Source organism: Argentina anserina, chromosome 2 (assembly GCF_933775445.1).
Source record: "Argentina anserina chromosome 2, drPotAnse1.1, whole genome shotgun sequence".
NCBI lineage: Eukaryota > Viridiplantae > Streptophyta > Magnoliopsida > Rosales > Rosaceae > Argentina > Argentina anserina.
Genome location: NC_065873.1, coordinates 12,236,016 through 12,258,300, shown reverse-complemented (window position 1 = coordinate 12,258,300; position 22,285 = coordinate 12,236,016). Strand labels below are relative to the sequence as shown.

Genomic DNA, 22,285 nt, shown 5'->3' with positions numbered 1-22,285 from the left:
CCACGAGTGGTTTGAGCATCCACTCTGCGCCCTCAAAATCAGTGTTTTTAGAATTTTCAATACATAACCTCTATGATCATGAATCAAAATATAAGAGACTAGGCATGCCCAACAACGAAGTGCTCCGTGATGGAGCATAAAAATTTAGTATCACAGCCTCCATCCCAACAAAGTGGATAAACCTTAGATAAATTATAGAGAGAAGATAGAACAGACAGATCAGATTATGAACATGTCCTCCAGCATATCAAGGCAAATTCGTTTTCATAAAACAAAACATAAGGAATCCGATAGACAAACAAAAAACATTCTCAAGGTAACTGATTGAATCTGGCCAATATAAAAGATAGCAAGCACAGATGCTTAAGAAAAACTACACGGCACTGATAAATATAATTATGGCAGATCAAGATACAGTCTTCGAACATGCACTTAGTATTTGTCTCTTCATGTCTCGTTCCCAGCCAATGTGAAAGTACCAAAACTTAACCTGCAGGCTGCAGTCACCAAGTATCGAATTTAAGATCCAACTCATATTAAGAGCAAAGTTTCTGAAGAGTAAGCATTATATTGCATTCCAACATGAAACAGGCAAAAATATGTAAGTATATATGATCAAAGTCAAATCACTGAAACAAGCAATGAACCAAGGAAAAGAATTTAGCCAGCTGCCTCCAGCTCGCACAAAGCTGAGAAAGCAGCTGATTCTATTCAAGATACCTGATCCACACACACACAATGCATACAACAGCCACCAATGTATATGGTATATGGTTACCCTTTAAAAAGAAGGGCAAAATAAAGAGCCTGCCTTAACATTGGACGTTATAATTACCAAAACCAAGCAAATCATCTTGTTCTTCATCCATTATCTATACTATTACTTTAACTACTGACCGCAATCTCAACTAAGACACACCCACACACAATGTATAGAATAGCCACCAGCATATATTGTTTACATTGATATAAAGATATATAAAAAAAAAGGAAAAATAAAAAGCCTGCCCCTAACACTGGACTTGAGATTACCAAAAGCAAGCGAACCATCCTGTTCTTCCTCCACTATCTATACTATCACTCAACTAACTATTAACCACAATCTCAGACGAAAGATGGTGATAATTAACTGAATAATCACAAGTATATCATACGGTTGGAGATGCATCAATGATTGCAGGGCAGCTCATTACTCTCACAAACTGATGATAACAGCACCAGATGTCTTAACTGATTGCCTTTGAAAATAAGACATAAATATATGACTTTCTGTTGACATTTCTATGATTACAGCACTGTACGACCCATTTATCTAGCACAAAGTTAAAATCATCCATATATAGTGAAGTTAAACAATCAGTAAGCAAAATGAATTAGATACTTAAAATAGCTAAGGTGAGTATATGTGCAGGTAGAGAATATAACCTTTAAGCTTGAGCTTCCACTTCTTTTTCCTCCACATCAGTTGCGGCAACATTTGGCTCTGCACCTTGGCCATCTTCAGTAGGGGCCTGAGCTTGCTCAGCCTCTGGTAGTGGCTCTTCAGCATAATCATTTTCAAAAGCATCTGATGGCACCTCATATATCCTAACTTGCGGCTTAGATGGATCCTTCACCAGTACATATGTACCCTCCTTCAGTTTCAAGCACAAGTCCACAATAGACTTGACAATTCCCCACATACTAGCCTGGTTCAGATTAATCTGCGCCGAGAACTCCTTGGGCTTGTATCCATTCACAGCCAAAATTGCATGGTTAAAGTGATCACGAGGATGGACCCTCGACACATAACCCAACTTCATCATATCAGCACCAGCCAACAGAGCTTGTGCAGTCCATTTAGCCAACTTGTTGGCATTGTTCTTCAGCTCATTAGCCAGAACTGCACCCCTCTGAGTCTCCAACTTCTGCCTCCAATCAACACCAGAATATTTAGGATCAAATTCATTCAGCGCATTGAGCGTCAAAAAGGACCTCTGGTTGTTAACCTCCATAACACTCTGAACCTCACACCTCGCAACCAGCGACACCTCCTTGTCAAGCTTCCACCTCCTGTAACGATAGGCAACAGAGGCAACGTCCTCGCCCTCGTTCGCAAACGGGTTAGGCTCGTCGAAATTGACCTTGTTCCCATCTCTCACCAAAACCTGCTGAGAGAAATTCTGGTTAATGCAAGCAGCCTCAATACTCAACGCATGAGCGGAATTGATATCCTCCTTGGCTTCCGGCAGAGGCTCCTGCGAGGTCTCATGGACTGAAACCAAATCGAGCTGCGAGCATTCACGTTTGTCAAAGAACAACTTGTTCCCAACTCGCTGCACCACAATGTCCCATGAGTAGACCGACCTCGGCGCGCACATGAGCGTCGAGAGGATGGTATCGGTGGCGAAAACAGTGGCCTTGTCTTCCTTGGCAAGGCGGCGAATGACTGGATCATCAGAGGTGGTGACCTTGGGGAAGCTGCGGTTCTTGAACCGCTCGAGCCTGCGCTCATTCTTGGGGGTAATTCTGTCCATTGTCCTGTCGTAGGACTCGAGGGCGCCGCAGAAGATTAGATCCTCCGGCTCAGGGACAGTGAATGAGAGCTTGGAGAATGTCGAAAAGGGGATCTGATCGAGCATATTCCATTCCGGTTGGATATCCACCGAGGATTTGAAAACGGCGGCTTCTCGGCGAGGCATGTTGGCGTTGGAGCGGTTGTTCATGTTGTAGTGGCGGTCGCGGCGGGCCCGCTCCTTCTCGGCCTCGCGCTTCTTGGCCTCGACCTCCTCGTCGCGGCGGTGGGGGAGCTGCCGCTGCTGCTGGAACCGCCACTTGGGGCCGAACTTGGGGCGGGTCGGAGGGGGCTTGCCGTCGACGAGGCGGAAGGAGGAGTCGTCGTCGGGGAAGGAGGAGTCGTTGGAGAAGTCGAAGACGGCGTCGGAGGGGTTTCGGGAGCGGGCCGGGTTGTTGAAGGTGCGGGTCCAGTCGGCTATCCGGCCGAGCTTCTCAGAGCGGGAGAAGGGGGCGAAGGGGACGTTGAGGGAGAGGTTGGAGGTGGTGGTTGTGGCGGCGGCGCAGTCAGGTGGGCCCCAACCGTCGGGGTTGAAAGGGACGCCGCCGACGTCGAATCCGACTTCGACCATGGCTAATATGATTCGCAAGGGTTTCAGGGATAGTGGTGAAGTGCTTGGATTTGGATATAAAACCCTAGTAGTTCTGAGAATTTATATGATGTGCCCTCATCCTCATGTGCGTAATTACCCTTTTGTGTCTGGGATTTTTTTTTTGTTGGGAAAGAGTAAAATGGTTAAAGACAATAAAAAGTATATATGAAAAAAGTGAGGGGGTTTTATTTACATCTAGGGGGTGTATTCAATTCTGATTTCAAATGATTCTGATTGATTTATTATAATCAATTGATTTTGAAAATCCATTGATTATTTCAACTCCACATAGATTCAGCTAGATTTCATTGTATTGTATTTACCAGATTTGTCTTGATTTGCTTGGATTTCACAAGTGCATGTATGATTTTTATATTATTATTAAATAATAAAATATGGAACATGGAGAATTAATAAGTTGGTTTTCTTTTTTAACAAATTACAAAATAATAATGTATTTTACAAAATAATAAAAATATAAAAACAATCAAATATTATATAGTGAAAATTACAAAGACAATTAGAAAAATACATTAAGAGGCTGTCATACTGATCCATTCCAACCTCATTGTCATCATAGTCTTCATGATCCCTCTCATTCGCATTGTCCTCATTATTTTCATTCGCATTGCCTTCAATATCATTGTTATCTTCTTGACTTTCATTATCACCATTCCGTGGTCTATCTTCCCACATAGCTTTAGTAATATTAAGTCTCCAAGCATTAGCCTCTGTTCTTTGTTGTAGTTGACTTTGAGAAATTAGTTTAAGATTCTCGTCTTCCATATCAAGTTCTTCATCATTTTCTATTTCAGGAGAAAATTCATCGAAACGACATTCTTTATACATACATGTTAAGCAATAACAAACATCCCTATGTATTATTAGGGATTAATATCTCATTTTTACATAATCCTAAAGTCACATGAGTTTGATTCAATTCTATAAAACTTCCATAAGCATCTATAAAACAAAGGTACAAAATCAATATCACAAAGGTGCAACTATCTTGAATGAGGATCAAATATATAATAACAATTGTATAAACTTTCACCCAATTAACATTTAATAGTATTCTAAAATCTGAAATTTGATTGTTATACAACTGATTTTTTTAGCAAAACAACCATCATTTCTTTTTTGCCTACAACAATTATACCAAATCACAAGAAAACCCCCAAAAATTGATTTGAGCAATTAAAATAAAACACATGATTAAGAACATAAAAAATTTTGATCTTATTGAGAGAGAGAGAGAGAAAGAGTACATCAAAATCTCATGTCTAGATGCTTGATTTCTAACAAGCATGATATAGTGTAAAAATACTTCAAAATCCAACAAAATCAACTAATAAATGAAATCATTCAAAATCAATCGATTTTTGAATACCACCAGAATTCATAGGAGTTTTTGAAATCTTAATTGAATACCTTGAGATTTCAATGGATTGTTTAAAATCTTAATTGAATACCACAAGATTTCAAAAGATTCTTCAAATACAATAAAATCCTATAGAATCCTAGTTGAATACACCCCCCTTAGTCATTTAAGGGGAAACATAAGGTTTCAACGCCTTATTATCTTCAAACACTTAACAAGCCAAAGTTTCCAGTAGGGAAATCAAGAAAATACGGTGAGCCCTAACCGCAAGGATTGGAGCCAAAGATTGGGAGATGCACCTTGGGCATATAAGACTTCCTACAATACACCTATAGTCATATCACCCTTTCGGCTAGTATTTGGAAAAACATGTTATCTTCCTATAAAACTTGAACACAAGGCATGGTGGATAGTAAAGACCTTCAATATGGATATTGATGATGTCAGTCTTCATAGGAAATTGCGACTTTATGAACTTGAGGAAATCTGGACTGATGCATATGAGTGCTCGGGTCTATAAGGAAAAAACGAAAGCTTTTCATGATAAAATGATTCAATGAAAGACTTTTGTAGTTCGTCAAAAAGTGTTGCTCTTTCATTCTCGGTTCGGTTATTTCCAAGTAAGTTGCGCTATAGATGGATTGGACCGTTTATTGTTACTTATGTCTTTCCTCATGGTGCTATTCAGATAAAGAGTGACAAAACTAACAATGAGTTCAAGGTGAATAGTCACCGTTTGAAGCCTTATTATGAAGCTTTTCAAGAGCATAACGTTGAGGAAGATGACTTTCTTGATGCTCCATCATCTAAAGCTTAAAAATCGCACAACGTCAGGCTACAAAACGTCAAAATAACTCTTGTTGGGAGGCAACCCAACCTTCTACCCTTTATTAGTTGTTGTTTTTGTTCATTTTATGTGTTTTATGTGTGAAGGTCTGACACGACTCGCCCCAAATAATAACCTAATATCTAGAATAAGTCATACGGGGATCACTATCAAAGGAGGTATACCAAAATTTTGGCATAGTCTCTCTTAAAAGTAGTTAACTCTACCTCACGAAAACGACACTTTTATATTAACAAATCCAACCTCAACACTTGGAACCTCTGAACTCTCAACACATAAACCAAACTCCACCATAAACCCAAGAATGTTAGAGCAATGCTAAGAACCTTACAACTAAATTGGCGGAAGCTACAAGGATGACTATGTCTCAACCAGATACATGTGACCTTCATGAACTTTTCTTGCAAACTGGGCGACTGAAAACAAAGGAAAAATAACTCATAATTGTATTGAGTTTATTCGTGCCATTTTTTATTATTAATTATTGAGTTTGGTGAAATGAATAATTCTACTCGATCTCGCCTATAATGAGTACTTAAGATCACCAAATTAATAGTAATGACATAGCGAGATTGCTTTCAATTGGCGAAAAACTTTGGATCCTAGAATGTTAGGGAGTCTTGACTACATGATATCCTGGAATGCTCTGATCTCACTTTTAAAACTCTACACGCTCTAGTTTATGAAGTTTTGTTACATAATAACTACAACATAAACGAGCCTTTTTTCATACTCTTTAGATTAGTGCTTTGACCCATTTGCACATATCCATATATATTATTAGTTGAAACTCCAAATGAAGGATACATTGTATATATGGAAAATTTTGGTACGAGGTACATCAACTAGAGGTCACTATGAATTTCAACACATCAAGTATTAAAAGATAAACTTTGATACATAAGATTTCAATTCCAACCTAATATATATACACGCCGTTAATGACGACGTAAGTTTAGTAACACATGTCACATTTTTAAAGGGTAATTCAGTCTCAACACGTTTGTTTAGAGTGAGACCAAAGAACTTTTACTCTGACCACTCTTCATCACAAAGAGAACTCAGATCTCAATTTCTTTCTGGACACAAATCTCACAACCTCTACCTCACCTGCTTGTACAATATAATCATCCAAGAAGAACCAGCCACCACCCTCTCATAATAACTTTCCATATCCTCTAAATCACAAAAGCCGGAGTCCCCAACATAGCCTCAACAATAGTCATGGTTAGTCCACCCTCCTCTTTTTAGTGAAGCTCCACTGTCGGCAAATGGTTGACCCACCTTGGTCGACAAATGCTTCCAGACGTACAAACGAATAAGCAGGTAGATTCGGTGGTGGTGAGGGGCGACATGCCACAGAAGGTGGAGATGGCGGCAATGACATAATAGAGTAGGGTGAGAATGTAGATCGCAGAGACGGCGTGTTCAATTGGCTTTTGGAAATTGATATCAGTCATGACCATAGGTGTTAATACCCAAGTAATCACGGGTAATTGGGCGTAGCAAAAGTGCTAGAAGTTTAGGCCTTTAGGGTGAATGCGATCTTCTCTACTCAGGTTGGTCTTGTGGAGAGAGAGAGAGAGAGAGAGAGAGAGAGAGAGAGAGAGAGAGAGAGAGAGAGAGAGAGAGAGAGAGAGAGATCATTGAAATACTACATTACCCTTCAATAAAGGATCAATGGCATAAGCATTAGCATTGTCATTGACAAATGTATGGATTATGCAACAAATTTCTTAATTTACGTACCAAAGTTTAGAATTCAGAACTTGATATATTGTTATTAATAGTGAACTTATTTTCATGTACCCTTTGTAAAAATTTTCCTTGCATATATAATAAACACGAGATGAAGACATATAAAACACAACAACAACAAGATAATGATGAGTCATATCCGAAGCTGAAGAAAACGACATTGACATGATTGAGCAAATTGAATTTATGAAGAAATACTAACTCGGACGCTCTTGCGCTGCAGTAGACGATTAATTCATATAATATATATATATATATATATATACACATATACATGTGCGAGAAGACATATATATCCATAGATTCAATCATCTTTCAACCGAAAAACAACGAATTTGAAATCATCTTCACAAACATTAAAGCCCAAATTCTGACTTTCAAGCAGAAGACGTTGTTATCTTGAAAAAATTTTAAGTTGGGGTTTCTATACGAGTAGATCCTTCTTGTAAAATTTTGTTTAAATTGAAAATCGTTAACACATTTATAAATGTGATTTACTCATTATAAATTTGAACAGTTCATGTTTGACAATTTTAGTCTGTTTACTAATTTGATATACTTTGATGGTTTAACAATTATTAAATTAGCTGGAATTTTGTACAAATAATCTATTTTACCGATTGAGATGAAAAAATATATTTAATTAAAAATTATATTTTTGGTGCTCACCTAATCCTCTCATGGGAGAATAAGCATCGGAAAAGCTCCCCCATACTCTATGCGCTTGGGACAGATTCTATAAATCTTAATGTAATCTCTTAGAATATAATAAAAGGAGGAATCGGTGTGAAATTTTGGGGCTCCACCCTTGCTAAACTCGTATACCATGAATTCCTAGACTACCCAAGTTACCCTTGCTGACTTTTTTTTTGTTATATCCCGAATTCTTGTCTCAGTGGCAGATTTTGTTCCTCTATCACTTTGCGTGACATTGAAATTGAAAGAAAAAATAATTCGAAGACTTCCAAGATCTCAGTGCACCATCATCGACTAGTTGAATGCCTTCCTCACTCGGATGTTGAAGCTTCCTCGTCTTCGTCCTCCTCGTCAGAATGAAGCTTCTTGTTTCCGTCCTCTTCATCTCCCTCTGCTTTTCCTCTTCTATTCTTCCCGCTATTGCTCGTGGCGGCCTGCCCAACTCCAACCCCTCAGGTCTTCTCTCCCAGTTCCTACCATGCATGTATTTGATTCTCTTACATATCAAATTTGAACCGCCATAGCTGAAATCTGAAGCAATTTGTTCATATTTTGTTTCTTAAAATTATAGCTGTGTTGTCGATCGGATTGGTATGGTTCTTTTCACGACAAAGCTTAGCTTTAGAGTTCTAGGAAAGCTGTTGAACTGAGTTTAGTTGTGTAATGTCTTTTTGAGCTAATTGTAAGCTTGGTGTCTTTAGGTTACGGATATGGTACTGAAACCGGTGCTGGCAGGCACTTGTTTGGGGACGATGGATCCCAGACAAGGTAATTCATTAGTAATGTTGGATTGTTGTAGTTTCGGATGAACTATGGATTTGTGTAATGAAAATGGAAATGTGTTTGGCAGTGTTGATGTCGCGCAAGGGTACATGACTAATTCTGACCTGGAGAAGGCCATTCAGGACTTTGGCCGAAGGTGCAGCAACATTTCCAGGGTTTACAGGTGATTACTTGTACTTGTGCTAATTATTTTTGAATGACGTACTAGATTGGAGTTTATTGTTGGTCAATAGTCGGACTGTGTTTAGCACTTGTGGTAGGACTTTTCAGGATGATTATGCTGACTTTTCTTTTGATTCTCCCGTTGAGGGATTTATGGAATGGATGATCAGTATTGGGGAGAGTGTCAATGGGGTTCCTCTGGTAATCTTTTGGCCCAAGTTCCTTTCTTGTTGTTGTTTTCTTCTGTGCTAGTTTTAATTTTCAGGGTAACCTATCACAATTGATGCTTTTTCATTTGCTTGTAGTGGGTAATTGAAATTTCCGATAAGCCGGGGGAGGAAGAGCCTGAACCTGCATTTAAGGTGAATGATATGTAATTTACAGAAGCTTCCTGCAAATTTTATTCTTTAATATGATTTATGAAGGTCATATCCAAGCTACTTTTGGTATGAGTTTGTTTCCTTTGTGGTGGGTTTGGCTGAACGGAACAAGAGAAGAGAATCTTCAACAATTAGGAGGATGTGGCAAGAATTTTGATAGAGACTGCTTGCTTCTTTTTGGGCTATAGTTCTCCTAGTTTGCCGCCGCGGGGGGGGGGGGGGGGGGGGGGGGTCTTCTAGTTGTTTGTGTTTGATGGACTGCTTGTCCTGATTACTAGATGTGTTCCTAGTGTTTCTTATTAAATCATTATTCTCTCTCTCTCTCTCTCTCTCTCTCTCTCCCCCACAGTTATCACGACCCAAGAAAGAAAGAAAAAATTAAAATGGTATTCTTTCAATAGCCTGGAGATATTGTTATTTTTCGTTGAAATTTGAAAATGCTTTAGATCATCAGCTGCTTCCTTGCTCAATTGCATTGACATGATGGCATCCCTTTAGGGATCCTAAGGTGTGATTGGTTGTTCCAATTCTTGTATTTCCTTATTGTGTGAGAGGTATAAGTTTTCTGGAGGAAGGAAGAGGGGCATGGTGCTGAGATGATATGCTGTACTGGCAATTCTTTGCTGTATCTTTTATTTTTGATGTATTTTCTCGAAATCCTACCTCTTATTCCTCATTCAGTCCCCAGAATGTAATTACCTGCGACACATCTGGGAAATATAAAATGCTAGTTTGAGCATTTGATCTTATGAACTTGGTTGGTGTTGCAGTATATTGGCAACGTGCATTGAGATGAACCTGTAGGTCGTGAGCTTCTAATGCATCTTGCTAATTGGATATGTGACAACTATTTGACGGATCCTGTGGTACTAAACATTCTCTGTAGAAATTTGATGTTATTATACCTTTTGGTAAAGCTATTCGCCACATTCTGGTTCCTATAACTCATTTTTCTGATTTTATTAATGAATTTCAAGGTCTATATTTTAAAGCATGCAGATACAGCAGTGGCTCTGTATATAATTGTATAATTTATACATTGATATTCGTTAAACTACTTTCACGTGTTTGTTTGTAAACACAGGCAACATTGATCGTGGAGAAGGTGCATCTTCATATATTACCATCTATGAATCCTGATGGATTTTCACTACGGAGACGTGGTAATGCAAATGATATAGACCTAAATCGAGATTTTCCGGATCAGGTATTTTTTTGGGTGGTAGATCTATATTGAACAGTTATAATAATAAAAGCTTATAGATCCTCTCTGACATCATTAACAGTTACAGTTTAAATGTTTAATACCCAAATAACAATTCTATTAAATTGACCATGTGCTTATGTAAACAATTTATGAATTTCGTGAGTACCTTCTGTTATAAAATAATTTCTAATTTCTGTTATAAATTCATTTGATTAAGTTGAAAAGGATTCCAATCTGGTGATCAATTGCAATATAGTGGGACGTCTGGATTAATTGATATTTTTTTCTGTAACTTCCATTACTGAAGTTTATTGTTCGTTTTTAATGATAAGAGCTATTGTCATGCAAATCAGTTCTTTCATATGAATGATGATGTGGATGTGCTGCAACCTGAAACAAGAGCAATAATGAAGTGGCTGAGAAGAATACATTTCACTGCATCTGCCAGCTTGCATGGGGTAATTACATGATTATACAATCCTTACTTTTGCATATTCGTAAATGCATTACAAGGTTGTTGAGCTTGAAATAAAAATCAGTTAGAAGTAGAATTGTTACCTGAATGGAGACCTGCACCAAACGTTTGGAGAATACTCATGTATATTAGGGAGTAGTTTCTGCACTTCACTGCGTTCTCTCTAGGAGATGAGACATTTGCATAGATGTTACAAGATACAATTAAACGAAAGAACTGTTTGACATAATATTGAATGTCCTGGTGGAAATCAATTTTTATTTTGTTTGGTGAAACTTATGGAGAATATTTGAGCATATTAAGGTTTGCCTTCTGTAATTATCTCTTCCAATATTAGGTATGAATTTTGCACACACACACACATATATATATATATATATATATCCGTTGATTCTAGAAGTAAAAGTTACTGCTCTGGAGCAAGCTGAGTCTAATTTGTTTTTAAACAAAAAAGGATAGTTCTCTAAGATTCCATCGTGAAGGTGTTATTATCTCTTCCAATATTAGGTATGAATTTTGCATATATATCCGTTGATTCTAGAAGTAAAAGTTACTGCTCTGGAGCAAGCTGAGAGTAATTTGTTTTTAAACAAAAAAGGATAGTGCTCTAAGATTCCATCATGAAGGTGCTCTTTAGCCTTCATCTGCATTTGTTTTTCTTTCCAGCAAGGCTGACTATTCCAAAGAGATATTTGTTTCCCATCATGGATGATGCATTCTTTGATTAATATATGGAGGAATCAGTCACTAATCCTGTACTTGTTTACAGGGTGCACTTGTTGCAAATTATCCATGGGATGGCACTCAGGATAAAAGGTACTCAATTTACATCTCTTAAGAGTTAAGACACGGACCTTCTCCATTGTACCATGCTCATTGTAATTCAATATTGCTGTCTTATTTCTTGATTCCTTTGTTCTCTATTAGGTGTTATTTAAGCTTGAAACAATGTTTACTCAATGGAAAATAACCTGCTAAACTTACATCTGTTGTAAGATTTGGTTGTAAAAAGGAAAAAAAAGGATGCTCACGAAAAGTAAATGGATTAGTTTTGAAATCTTCCTATTTGCTACTTTGTAGTACTAAACTTCTGATTCTCCATGTAATACATGTTCTAGATGTTTCGTCGTATTGGAAGTTTTGTTTACTTTATTTTTACTTCAAGATCCCTTTTTATATTGGTTTAAATTTTTTATCAAAGTCTAACTTTCTCTGGCCTTTGAAATTCAATATATTGATGTCCTTGGCTTCTTCTTTTTTCTTTTGTACTGTATATTCCATGAATCGAACATTATCGCTCAAAGTTTACATTTAATGTGCTCTATAAATTATCAATGGGATCCCAAAAACATGTGAGCTATTTGCTTTATCATATCATCCCAGAATAAGCCTGATTTAATGTGCTCTATAAATTATCAATGGGATCCCAAAAACATGTGAGCTATTTGCTTTATCATATCATCCCAGAATAAGCCTGATGAAGACACCTTTTGCACTTACTTTTCTTGTTTGATAAAATTTAATTTGCAGGAGAATGTACTTTGGATGTCCTGATGACTCAACATTCCGGTTCTTGGCTAGTGTGTATAGTCGTTCTCACTATAACATGTCCTTGAGCAAAGAATTTGAAGGAGGAATTACAAATGGAGCTTCCTGGTATGTCGCGTAATGTTCATGGAGTATAGAAAATGAAGAAGTGCATACGAATTGAAAATGGTTTTTTTTTTTGCTTTCTTCAGTTGCGAGCTACCAATGATTTACCTTATAGGTATTTCTCTTGTATGATGTTCATCATTTTCTCTTAAGGCACGTGTTGCAGGTATCCCATATATGGAGGCATGCAAGACTGGAACTACATACATGGCGGCTGTCTGGAATTGACATTAGAGATTAGTGACAACAAATGGCCTCCTGCTAATGAGGTTGGGCATCAGTTGTTGGAATTTGCTATTATAGTGACCTTTAGTCATGGTAGATTGTCCCCCCCCCCCCCCCCAGAGGGAAAAAAATAGAAAAAAGGTTGATGTGGGTATTTTATTCCATTATATTTTTTCCCTGTCCACTTACCCAAGGTGCTCATGAATGGTGTATGTTTCAGTGGTTGGTGTAGTTCTTGACCTACATTTCAGGAGTAGTGTCACTTAGTTTTTGACTCTTTCTGCATGTTATTTGAGCTGTTTCAATGATAGGATTTATCATCCTTGTGCTTGGTTCACACGTTCTAATACTTATTAGTTGGGATGGCCCTTGGTCTTGTTGCCAATGATGTCCTACGTTTGATGGATGCTTTGGGTGATTTATAAATTGGCACAGTCAATTTTCACCTTCCAACTCAGCTATTCCTTGTAAGTTGACTCTCCACAATTTAACTGTTTCATGTGTGTTGTGTGCAGCTTCTGACTCTTTGGGAATACAACAGAATCAGCATGCTTAATCTCGTTGCTAGCCTAGTACAGGTATAGTTTGGTTAAAAATGAACATGTTTATTTCATATCCGTACAATATGAATAGAATATTCCTCCTTTCACCTAGGCCGTCTCATGTTAACGTCTTAACAACTCGGCATCACATAGTAATCCTGAAGATTAATCATAAGCATATTGACCCTTTATCTTTCAATTTATTGTTATATATTGTACTCTGGATCATTGGGGCAAAAGCTAAGACATGTATGTTGGGTTTTCCAGCCCATGTGTTTTTCCTAAGATAGTTTCTTAGAGTATGGTGTTCCGGTAAGGATAGAGAATCCTTATTGATGATGGTTTACTTGTAGAAAGAGGAGGCTTTATAGCTTACCACTATTAGGAATAGGATTCCTATTTGGTGAGGAAACATGTTTGTCCTTATGGCTATATAAGGAGGGGTTATGCTATAGGTTTAGGCATCACAGAGACAAAGAGCATAGTGTGTTCCATTCTCGGTTAGAGGGTGAGAGAGGGCAGAGAGGAGAAAGATAGGAAGAGAAGAGTCTTTGTCTTCTTAGTTTTTCTTGTGTACCCATTATTATCATAGTGGAAGTGTGTTTCTGTCCGGTGGATGTAGGCAAAGCTATTTGCTGAACCACCTTAAATCTGTGTTCCTGTGTTCTTTTCTTTGTGGTTGTTTCTCTTGGTTTGTTGTGCTTGTTCTGTTTCTCTGACTAACTTGTTGACCGATTCACTACAAGTGGTATCAGAGCCTGGTTGAAGGTTGGGTTCGGCTGAAATCGGTGTTGTCAGAATGGATGATGATGTGAAAGGCACAATGATCAAACTCACCCACAAGAATTGGGTGACGTGGAAGCCAAGAATGGAGGATATCCTGTGTTGTAGGGATATGTATGAGCCCATAGAGGGTGTGGCTGCAAAGCCAACCAATATGACTGATGAGAAGTGGCGAAAGTTGCACCGGAAAGCAGTTGGTACGATAAGGCAATGGGTTGATGATAGCGTCTTTCACCATGTGTCGAAAGAAACTGATGCGGAAGAACTCTGGAAGATATTGGAGTCCCTCTTTGAGAAGAAGACCGCTGCGAAGAAAGCATTCCTTATCAAAGAGATGGTCAACATGAAGTTTGATGACGATACTAGTGTGGCTGTGCACTTGAACAATTTCCAGAATGTGACCAACCAGTTGTCGACAATGGGTATGAAGGTTGATGATGAGCTACTCGCATTGCTGCTGCTAGGAACTTTGCCGGATAGTTGGGAAACTTTCGTGGTGACCTTGAGTAATTCTGCGTCTAATGGTGTATTGTCTATGGATACCGTTAAGGATAACATGCTTAACGAAGAATAAAGAAGAAAAAGTGTTGGCACAGACAATGAGCACGCAAGAGCCCTTTATGTGAAGGGTAAAGGCAAGAATTCGGGTCAAAGGTTTAGTGGTGATTGTCACTATTGTGGCGAGAAGGGCCACATGAAGCGGATGTGTCGAAAGTGGAAACAAAACAAAAAGAAAAGCAAGTACCAAGATGAAGACAATGGCTATACTGCTTGTATTTCAGATGTTTCGGATGAGCTTCTTACTTTACAAGAATGTCTATATATGGGTGACAAGGGTCATGATTGGTTTGTGGATACGGGTGCAAGTTGTCATGTTAGTTCCAACTTGGAGCTCTTTTCTACATACAAGGCATGTGGCTTTGGGATGTTAAAGATGGGCAATTCAAGCTACTCCAAGATTTCGGGAATAGGAGATATTTGCATCGAGACTAATCTGGGTTACCATATGACATTAAAGGATGTGAGGCACGTTCCGGATCTACGTGTCAACATACTGTCTGCAAGTGCTCTTGACAGGCAAGGTTTCCACCAGTTTATTGGTGATGGGAAGTGGAAGCTGACGAATCGATCGTTGGACGTTGCTAGTGGAGAGTTTTGTCGTTCCTTGTACAAGACACATAGCTTGGTGTATAAAGATGACTTGAGTGCAATGGGTGATACTTCTTCGGACATACGGCGTCATGGTGACGGCGATATAAGGAAGAAAGGCGTTCTGGAAAAGTGGTCCCAAATGTCCTTTTCTAATGGGTTTTCTGACCAGGGTGAAGATGGTCAAGAGTTGTTCCACCAACAGGGACATGGTGATGAGTTGTTCGATCAGGGGAGGCCTGATCAGGGGGAGCTGCATGCTCCAACAACATAGTTCTGCATCAAGTCAGCTTGGGCGGACTCCCGGTGATGGAGTCGCGCCGGTGTACCTCCCTCATGGTCTGGAGGGGGAGATTGTTGGGTTTTCCAGCCCATGTGTTTTTCCTAAGATAGTTTCTTAGAGTATGGTGTTCCGGTAAGGATAGGGAATCCTTATTGATGATGGTTTACTTGTAGAAAGAAGAGGCTTTATAGCCTACCACTATTAGGAATAGGATTCATATTTGGTGAGAAAACATGTTTGTCCTTATGTCTATATAAGGAGGGGTTATGCTATAGGTTTAGGCATCACAGAGACAAAGAGCATAGTGTGTTCCATTCTCGGTTAGAGGGTGAGAGAGGGCAGAGAGGAGAAAGATAGGAAGAGAAGAGTCTTTGTCTTCTTAGTTTTTCTTGTGTACCCATTATTATCATAGTGGAAGTGTGTTTCTGTCCGGTGGATGTAGGCAAAGCTATTTGCTGAACCACCTTAAATCTGTGTTCCTGTGTTCTTTTCTTTGTGGTTGTTTCTCTTGGTTTGTTGTGCTTGTTCTGTTTCTCTGACTAACTTGTTGACCGATTCACTACAAGTGGTATCAGAGCCTGGTTGAAGGTTGGGTTCGGCTGAAATCGGTGTTGTCAGAATGGATGATGATGTGAAAGGCACAATGATCAAACTCACCCACAAGAATTGGGTGACGTGGAAGCCAAGAATGGAGGATATCCTGTGTTGTAGGGATATGTATGAGCCCATAGAGGGTGTGGCTGCAAAGCCAACCAATATGACTGATGAGAAGTGGCGAAAGTTGCACCGGAAAGCAGTTGGTACGATAAGGCAATGGGTTGATGATAGCGTCTTTCACCATGTGTCGAAAGAAACTGATGCGGAAGAACTCTGGAAGATATTGGAGTCCCTCTTTGAGAAGAAGACCGCTGCAAAGAAAGCATTCCTTATCAAAGAGATGGTCAACATGAAGTTTGATGACGATACTAGTGTGGCTGTGCACTTGAACAATTTCCAGAATGTGACCAACCAGTTGTCGACAATGGGTATGAAGGTTGATGATGAGCTACTCGCATTGCTGCTGCTAGGAACTTTGCCGGATAGTTGGGAAACTTTCGTGGTGACCTTGAGTAATTCTGCGTCTAATGGTGTATTGTCTATGGATACCGTTAAGGATAACATGCTTAACGAAGAATAAAGAAGAAAAAGTGTTGGCACAGACAATGAGCACGCAAGAGCCCTTTATGTGAAGGGTAAAGGCAAGAATTCGGGTCAAAGGTTTAGTGGTGATTGTCACTATTGTGGCGAGAAGGGCCACATGAAGCGGATGTGTCGAAAGTGGAAACAAAACAAAAAGAAAAGCAAGTACCAAGATGAAGACAATGGCTATACTGCTTGTATTTCAGATGTTTCGGATGAGCTTCTTACTTTACAAGAATGTCTATATATGGGTGACAAGGGTCATGATTGGTTTGTGGATACGGGTGCAAGTTGTCATGTTAGTTCCAACTTGGAGCTCTTTTCTACATACAAGGCATGTGGCTTTGGGATGTTAAAGATGGGCAATTCAAGCTACTCCAAGATTTCGGGAATAGGAGATATTTGCATCGAGACTAATCTGGGTTACCATATGACATTAAAGGATGTGAGGCACATTCCGGATCTACGTGTCAACATACTGTCTGCAAGTGCTCTTGACAGGCAAGGTTTCCACCAGTTTATTGGTGATGGGAAGTGGAAGCTGACGAATCGATCGTTGGACGTTGCTAGTGGAGAGTTTTGTCGTTCCTTGTACAAGACACATAGCTTGGTGTATAAAGATGACTTGAGTGCAATGGGTGATACTTCTTCGGACATACGGCGTCATGGTGACGGCGATATAAGGAAGAAAGGCGTTCTGGAAAAGTGGTCCCAAATGTCCTTTTCCAATGGGTTTTCTGACCAGGGTGAAGACTCCCGGTGATGGAGTCGCGCCGGTGTACCTCCCTCATGGTCTGGAGGGGGAGATTGTTGGGTTTTCCAGCCCATGTGTTTTTCCTAAGATAGTTTCTTAGAGTATGGTGTTCCGGTAAGGATAGGGAATCCTTATTGATGATGGTTTACTTGTAGAAAGAAGAGGCTTTATAGCCTACCACTATTAGGAATAGGATTCCTATTTGGTGAGGAAACATGTTTGTCCTTATGGCTATATAAGGAGGGGTTATGCTATAGGTTTAGGCATCACAGAGACAAAGAGCATAGTGTGTTCCATTCTCGGTTAGAGGGTGAGAGAGGGCAGAGAGGAGAAAGATAGGAAGAGAAGAGTCTTTGTCTTCTTAGTCTTTCTTGTGTACCCATTATTATCATGGTGGAAGTGTGTTTCTGTCCGGTAGATGTAGGCAAAGCTATTTGCTGAACCACCTTAAATCTGTGTTCATGTGTTCTTTTCTTTGTGGTTGTTTCTCTTGGTTTGTTGTGCTTGTTCTGTTTCTCTGACTAACTTGTTGACCGATTCACTACAATGTAATGGTGCAAGAATCTTTATTTAACTTGTACTTTTCAGACAGGAGTACATGGAATGATCATTTCCTCAGATGGTGGGAAGCCATTGCCAGGTGCTATTGCAATCAAAGGAATAGATTACATGGTTCGTTCACCTACTCTAGCTATTCTTCAAATTTATATGTTTTTCGTCATTTCTTTTCTCATATAACTACAGTATGAGAATTGAATTGAACTGAAGTTTTAAACGTAAACTGGATGTTCATTACCCATGCATGGCAGCCTCCAAAATGGTTGGAAACTTGGAATAGTAATTGTTTTTCTTGAGGTAAATTAATCTAGTTTGAATACATGTGCCAAATTATTTCAACAGTTGGACTATGATAATCTAAATAACGCATTCCTCATAGTAACTTGAGTTGATTGTCAGTACACTGAACATGTTTGATCTTCAAGATTGTTATAAGCTAGAGAGTGATTATTAGCACATAAATTCACAAGTTAGTCCTCAAAAATTCTAATGGTCCAATTGATAATGATTGCAGAATATACCAAGGAGGAATTTTGTGATAAACTGACAGTTTATTAAAAATCAAGCAGATATTTTTTTTTAGCAAGGAAGTTTATTTAGTGATAAACTTAAATAAGGTTTAAATTTGTTCGACCCAATCTTATGAATCAGAAAACTTTGGTGTTTCTCTGCTAAGCGGTTTTGGATCTATTTTGGTCTCTGAATATTCCATTAGTTGCTTCAATTGATTTAATGTGGAGATGATGTCATCTGTTTGTTGCATGAACTCGATTGTTCTTAAACTTGTGGTTTAGGAGAAGATGTAAGAAGATTATCCTTTGGAAAAGAGAAGCTGACAAGAATTTAAAATTTTGTTAAGATGTCCTCGTAGAATATGTATAAACTTTTGAAGATAAACATCTCTCTCTTCCGACTGACAGCTATATATTGGCTTGTTATCCTTTTGGTAAACTCTTAATTTAATTTTTTACACTATGTCATGCCTTTCAGTCAGTTTATGAAACTTTCAGGCACCAAATTTTATTGTTTAGCTCATATTTTGATCGACAGGTAGAAGCTGGTACAGCCTTTGCAGATTACCATCGCTTGCTTGCCCCTGGTGGAAGATATGAAGGTATTTGTACATTAAATTAACTAGTTATAATGAGGTGGATGCTTCCAAAATGATAACTGATGATTAATAGGAAAAGGAAAACTCAACTTGGATCATGTCATGGACCACCATGGCAATGGTCATACAGCTGGTGGCTAACCCTAATTCTCATCAGAAATAACAAATCCATATCTGTAATGATTTTTAATGTCAACATATCTCTGCGAAGAACATGTAGTAAGAATAAAAGCCATTGAACTATCTGCATTACAACTTATGAATAGGAAATCGTTTTAAATGGTATGTGGGTTAGATAAGGTTTAACACGAAAAGGAAATAGGATTGTAATATGAATAGTCTTTTAACCAGATTTTTGGAAATTATATTTTCTCGTGATTGAATGCCATTTACAGGAGCATCAAACATTTCCATTCCTTTATTTAATCACGTATCTTTACTCTTTGCAATCTGGGTGCTTATATTCTACTGCGGTTGTGGTGTGTGCAGTCACAGCCATTGTCCCTGGTTACAAATCAAAGACCACAGTTACTTGGTTGGAAAAATCAGGCACAAATGTCGATTTTGTTCTCGATCCTGAAGTTGATTTTTGGAGATGGGATAGTATGAACATCATGTGGGGTACCCGTATGGAAGTATATATGCTTATGATTGTTATTGCGGGATTCTTTTTATTTTTATGCAGAAGGAGGACTATTAGTCGATTAAAACAGAGACAATTAGCAGGACTGAAAAGGCTAGGCGTGGTTTAAGGCTGTAAATTGTTTTTCTTTTGTAGGATTGTTTTCCTATATCTTTAGGAAAACACACCACAGATTTGTTTTATAGACAAAATATACATCAAAATTGCACTCATTCATTTCAAGAAGGCTATAGTGCCAAAGTCCGTCTCTGGACGTTACTGTGGTGGTTGCAAAGCCTAAATATGAAGACAACGACAATCTGCCCATTATGTCACACACTGATGTTACCTCCTCTCTGGCACTTGCTGGTAATGATGCGTATTGGCATCTCCAGAAGACTTGGGAGCTGCCCAACGTCGAGCAACTCAATCAATAACTGCTCACACGTTCGCTGGTAAAGTAGCTTGGTCTGCTCGACCTGTGTTGTTTTAAACTGCGAGCTTGGGTCCTTGATTGGGGTTTCAGGATTCAGAAAAGGAAGAGGATGAAACATCAGTCCTAGCATATGACCCTGTTGAGATCGAAATAAGGTGCTGAGAGCCTGAGAGGCCATGAGAGGCCATGCTTCTTTGATGTTGCAGGAATGTAATGGCATCAGACGGTTCACCTATTGAAGAGATCAATCTGACCTCCTTTTTGAGTGTGTGTTACTCTCTATCATCAACATTCCACATTTTTCCACGACTATAACTTCTCGTTTGGGTGGTCTTGTAACTCTTGTTCAAATTCGATCATCCCCATCCCCCAAAAAATTTGATGTGAAATTTTAATTAAAACTCGCAAGCGCACGAGGTCGTTCCAACTAGGGATTGAGAATCGATTTAATCCTAACTTAATTGGTCTAAACTAAGAACATAGATTTTAGGTTTTCAAATAACAAATTATAAAAGAAACAAACAAGATAGAACCTAGGGTATCAGAATCAATCACTAACAATCATATTTATATATCAATGCAACTAATAGATTCTTTCGTCTCTCTAGATGACAATTCCCGTATCTATGTCATTCTCAGGTACTCTAGACCATAGTTTTCCCTAAGTGTATGATACTCTCCTTCTCGGGTAAAGGTCGTATATCCTAGCTATGCAGTCTATCATTCTCAGGTATAAATTTAACATGCATGACTCATTCCGTTCTAGAAAACAAGGAAATCAAGCAAACCATTATTCTTTTTCGAGTAACAATGTAATTCACCACACTTAATCACAAGAAGCTTCATAAATTATATTGCATCTCTCCTTCAAATTTATCTTCGAATTACTATATGCAAGGTCTTAAGGTGATCAATCAAAGAACTTAAACATAAATCATCAATTCAAATAGTGACTAAGCATTCATCATAAAGAAATTATAAATCCATCGATAAAACATCAAACTACATAAACAATCTTGAAAGGGCATCATCCTAACCCTAGAAAAAAGGTTTAACAAACTATAACCAAGGAAAATAAAACAAAAACATAAAAGAATGAAATGGGGAAGATGGATAAATGGTCTCTGCTCCTTTGGCGTCTACATTGTGCTCGGGAGACCTTCTCTTATATGAAATTCGTGCTCCTTTATATAGGGAAGATTATTGCTCATCTTTGACTTCAGTTTCCTTGTAAGACTTGGTTTAAAACTTCTAACTTGATATGAAATGGGAAAACCTTGAAATATCTTTTGTAAAAGTAGGAATCCATATAATATTGACCTTGATGTATTAAAATTGATGCATTTGTGCCATGAAACTTGAGTTCTCCATGAATGCTAGTGAACCTGGGAAGGTTTCAACTATGACTTCTCGTAACTCAAACTATTATAACTTCCTCTCAGAGTATCGAAATCAATATCCGTAAAATCCTGCATAAAATAGACACTCGTATCTTTCCAATGGTATAAAGTTCATGGTCTGATTCGATCTGGAACTCTCACAGTAGCTCGGCAAAGTTGGACGTTCTGCACATGCAGATTCTGACAATGAAGAACATAATCGTCATTTAATATGTATTAGCTCATTTTAATCTATTTTCTTCTCTTTTTGACACAAACCTAGAAACACACTAAAATAACATAAATCAATCATAAATTAGAGAACTAAACAAATAACTAAGGATATGATGTATAGAAATATAGGATAATATGAGCACATCAATGGGGAAGGTAGTAAGCCTCAATATGGATGAACTCATTAAATATTCGGTCATTCACGTATATATAAATTTACATAATGTGAAAGGGAAAACATACATGACATTATATCATATGAATGCTAGATCCTTAATTGCTTCAAATGGTCTTACCAGGAGCGCACACATTGACACTAAAACACTATTCTTATCACAAAATATTATTGGGATTTTGTGACTGTGTCTGCGTGGCAAACGTTTTAACTTGGAGACGGTCCTTTATTTTCAGGAAATTATTGCTGTACAGAGGTTCAGCATTCTGCAGAGAAAAGCGATTTGACAAATACAAGGTGTTACTCAAACTTTTCCCATCGTTTCTCCACTGTCTACGTACGATTACATTCGAAATCTTCGAATTAA

At 38.4% G+C, this 22,285-nt stretch overlaps 2 protein-coding genes and 1 non-coding gene across 3 annotated transcripts; 1 reads left to right on the top strand and 2 right to left on the bottom strand.

Annotated features, from left to right (window-relative positions):
* Nucleotides 1-247: 247 nt before the first annotated feature.
* On the bottom strand, nucleotides 248-3,186 carry LOC126782847 (eukaryotic translation initiation factor 3 subunit D-like). Its single transcript, XM_050508175.1, has 2 exons — nucleotides 1,426-3,186; nucleotides 248-497 (listed from the first exon to the last, which is right to left on the bottom strand). Exon 1 carries the CDS (start codon nucleotides 3,123-3,125, stop codon nucleotides 1,428-1,430), a length of 1,698 nt encoding a protein of 565 aa, XP_050364132.1. The 5' UTR covers nucleotides 3,126-3,186; the 3' UTR covers nucleotides 248-497; nucleotides 1,426-1,427.
* LOC126785564 (small nucleolar RNA Z196/R39/R59 family) lies at nucleotides 1,098-1,179 on the bottom strand. The gene has a single exon (XR_007671094.1). It is a non-coding gene; the product is annotated as a small nucleolar RNA Z196/R39/R59 family (small nucleolar RNA).
* Nucleotides 3,187-8,070: 4,884 nt separating the features above from the next.
* LOC126785400 (carboxypeptidase SOL1) lies at nucleotides 8,071-20,462 on the top strand. Its single transcript, XM_050511078.1, is given in 15 exon segments — nucleotides 8,071-8,284; nucleotides 8,530-8,596; nucleotides 8,679-8,774; nucleotides 8,944-8,974; nucleotides 9,079-9,135; nucleotides 9,924-10,019; nucleotides 10,238-10,360; nucleotides 10,714-10,818; nucleotides 11,605-11,651; nucleotides 12,366-12,491; nucleotides 12,655-12,757; nucleotides 13,229-13,291; nucleotides 17,992-18,075; nucleotides 19,012-19,075; nucleotides 19,562-20,462. Coding segments are annotated over 15 exon segments (1,425 nt in total). The 5' UTR covers nucleotides 8,071-8,184; the 3' UTR covers nucleotides 19,825-20,462.
* Nucleotides 20,463-22,285: the final 1,823 nt, after the last annotated feature.

What these genes read in the sequence shown, in the direction of transcription:
- LOC126782847 (XM_050508175.1), bottom strand. Translation starts at nt 3,125, where the DNA reads ATGGTCGAAGTCGGATTCGACGTCGGCGGCGTCCCTTTCAACCCCGAC.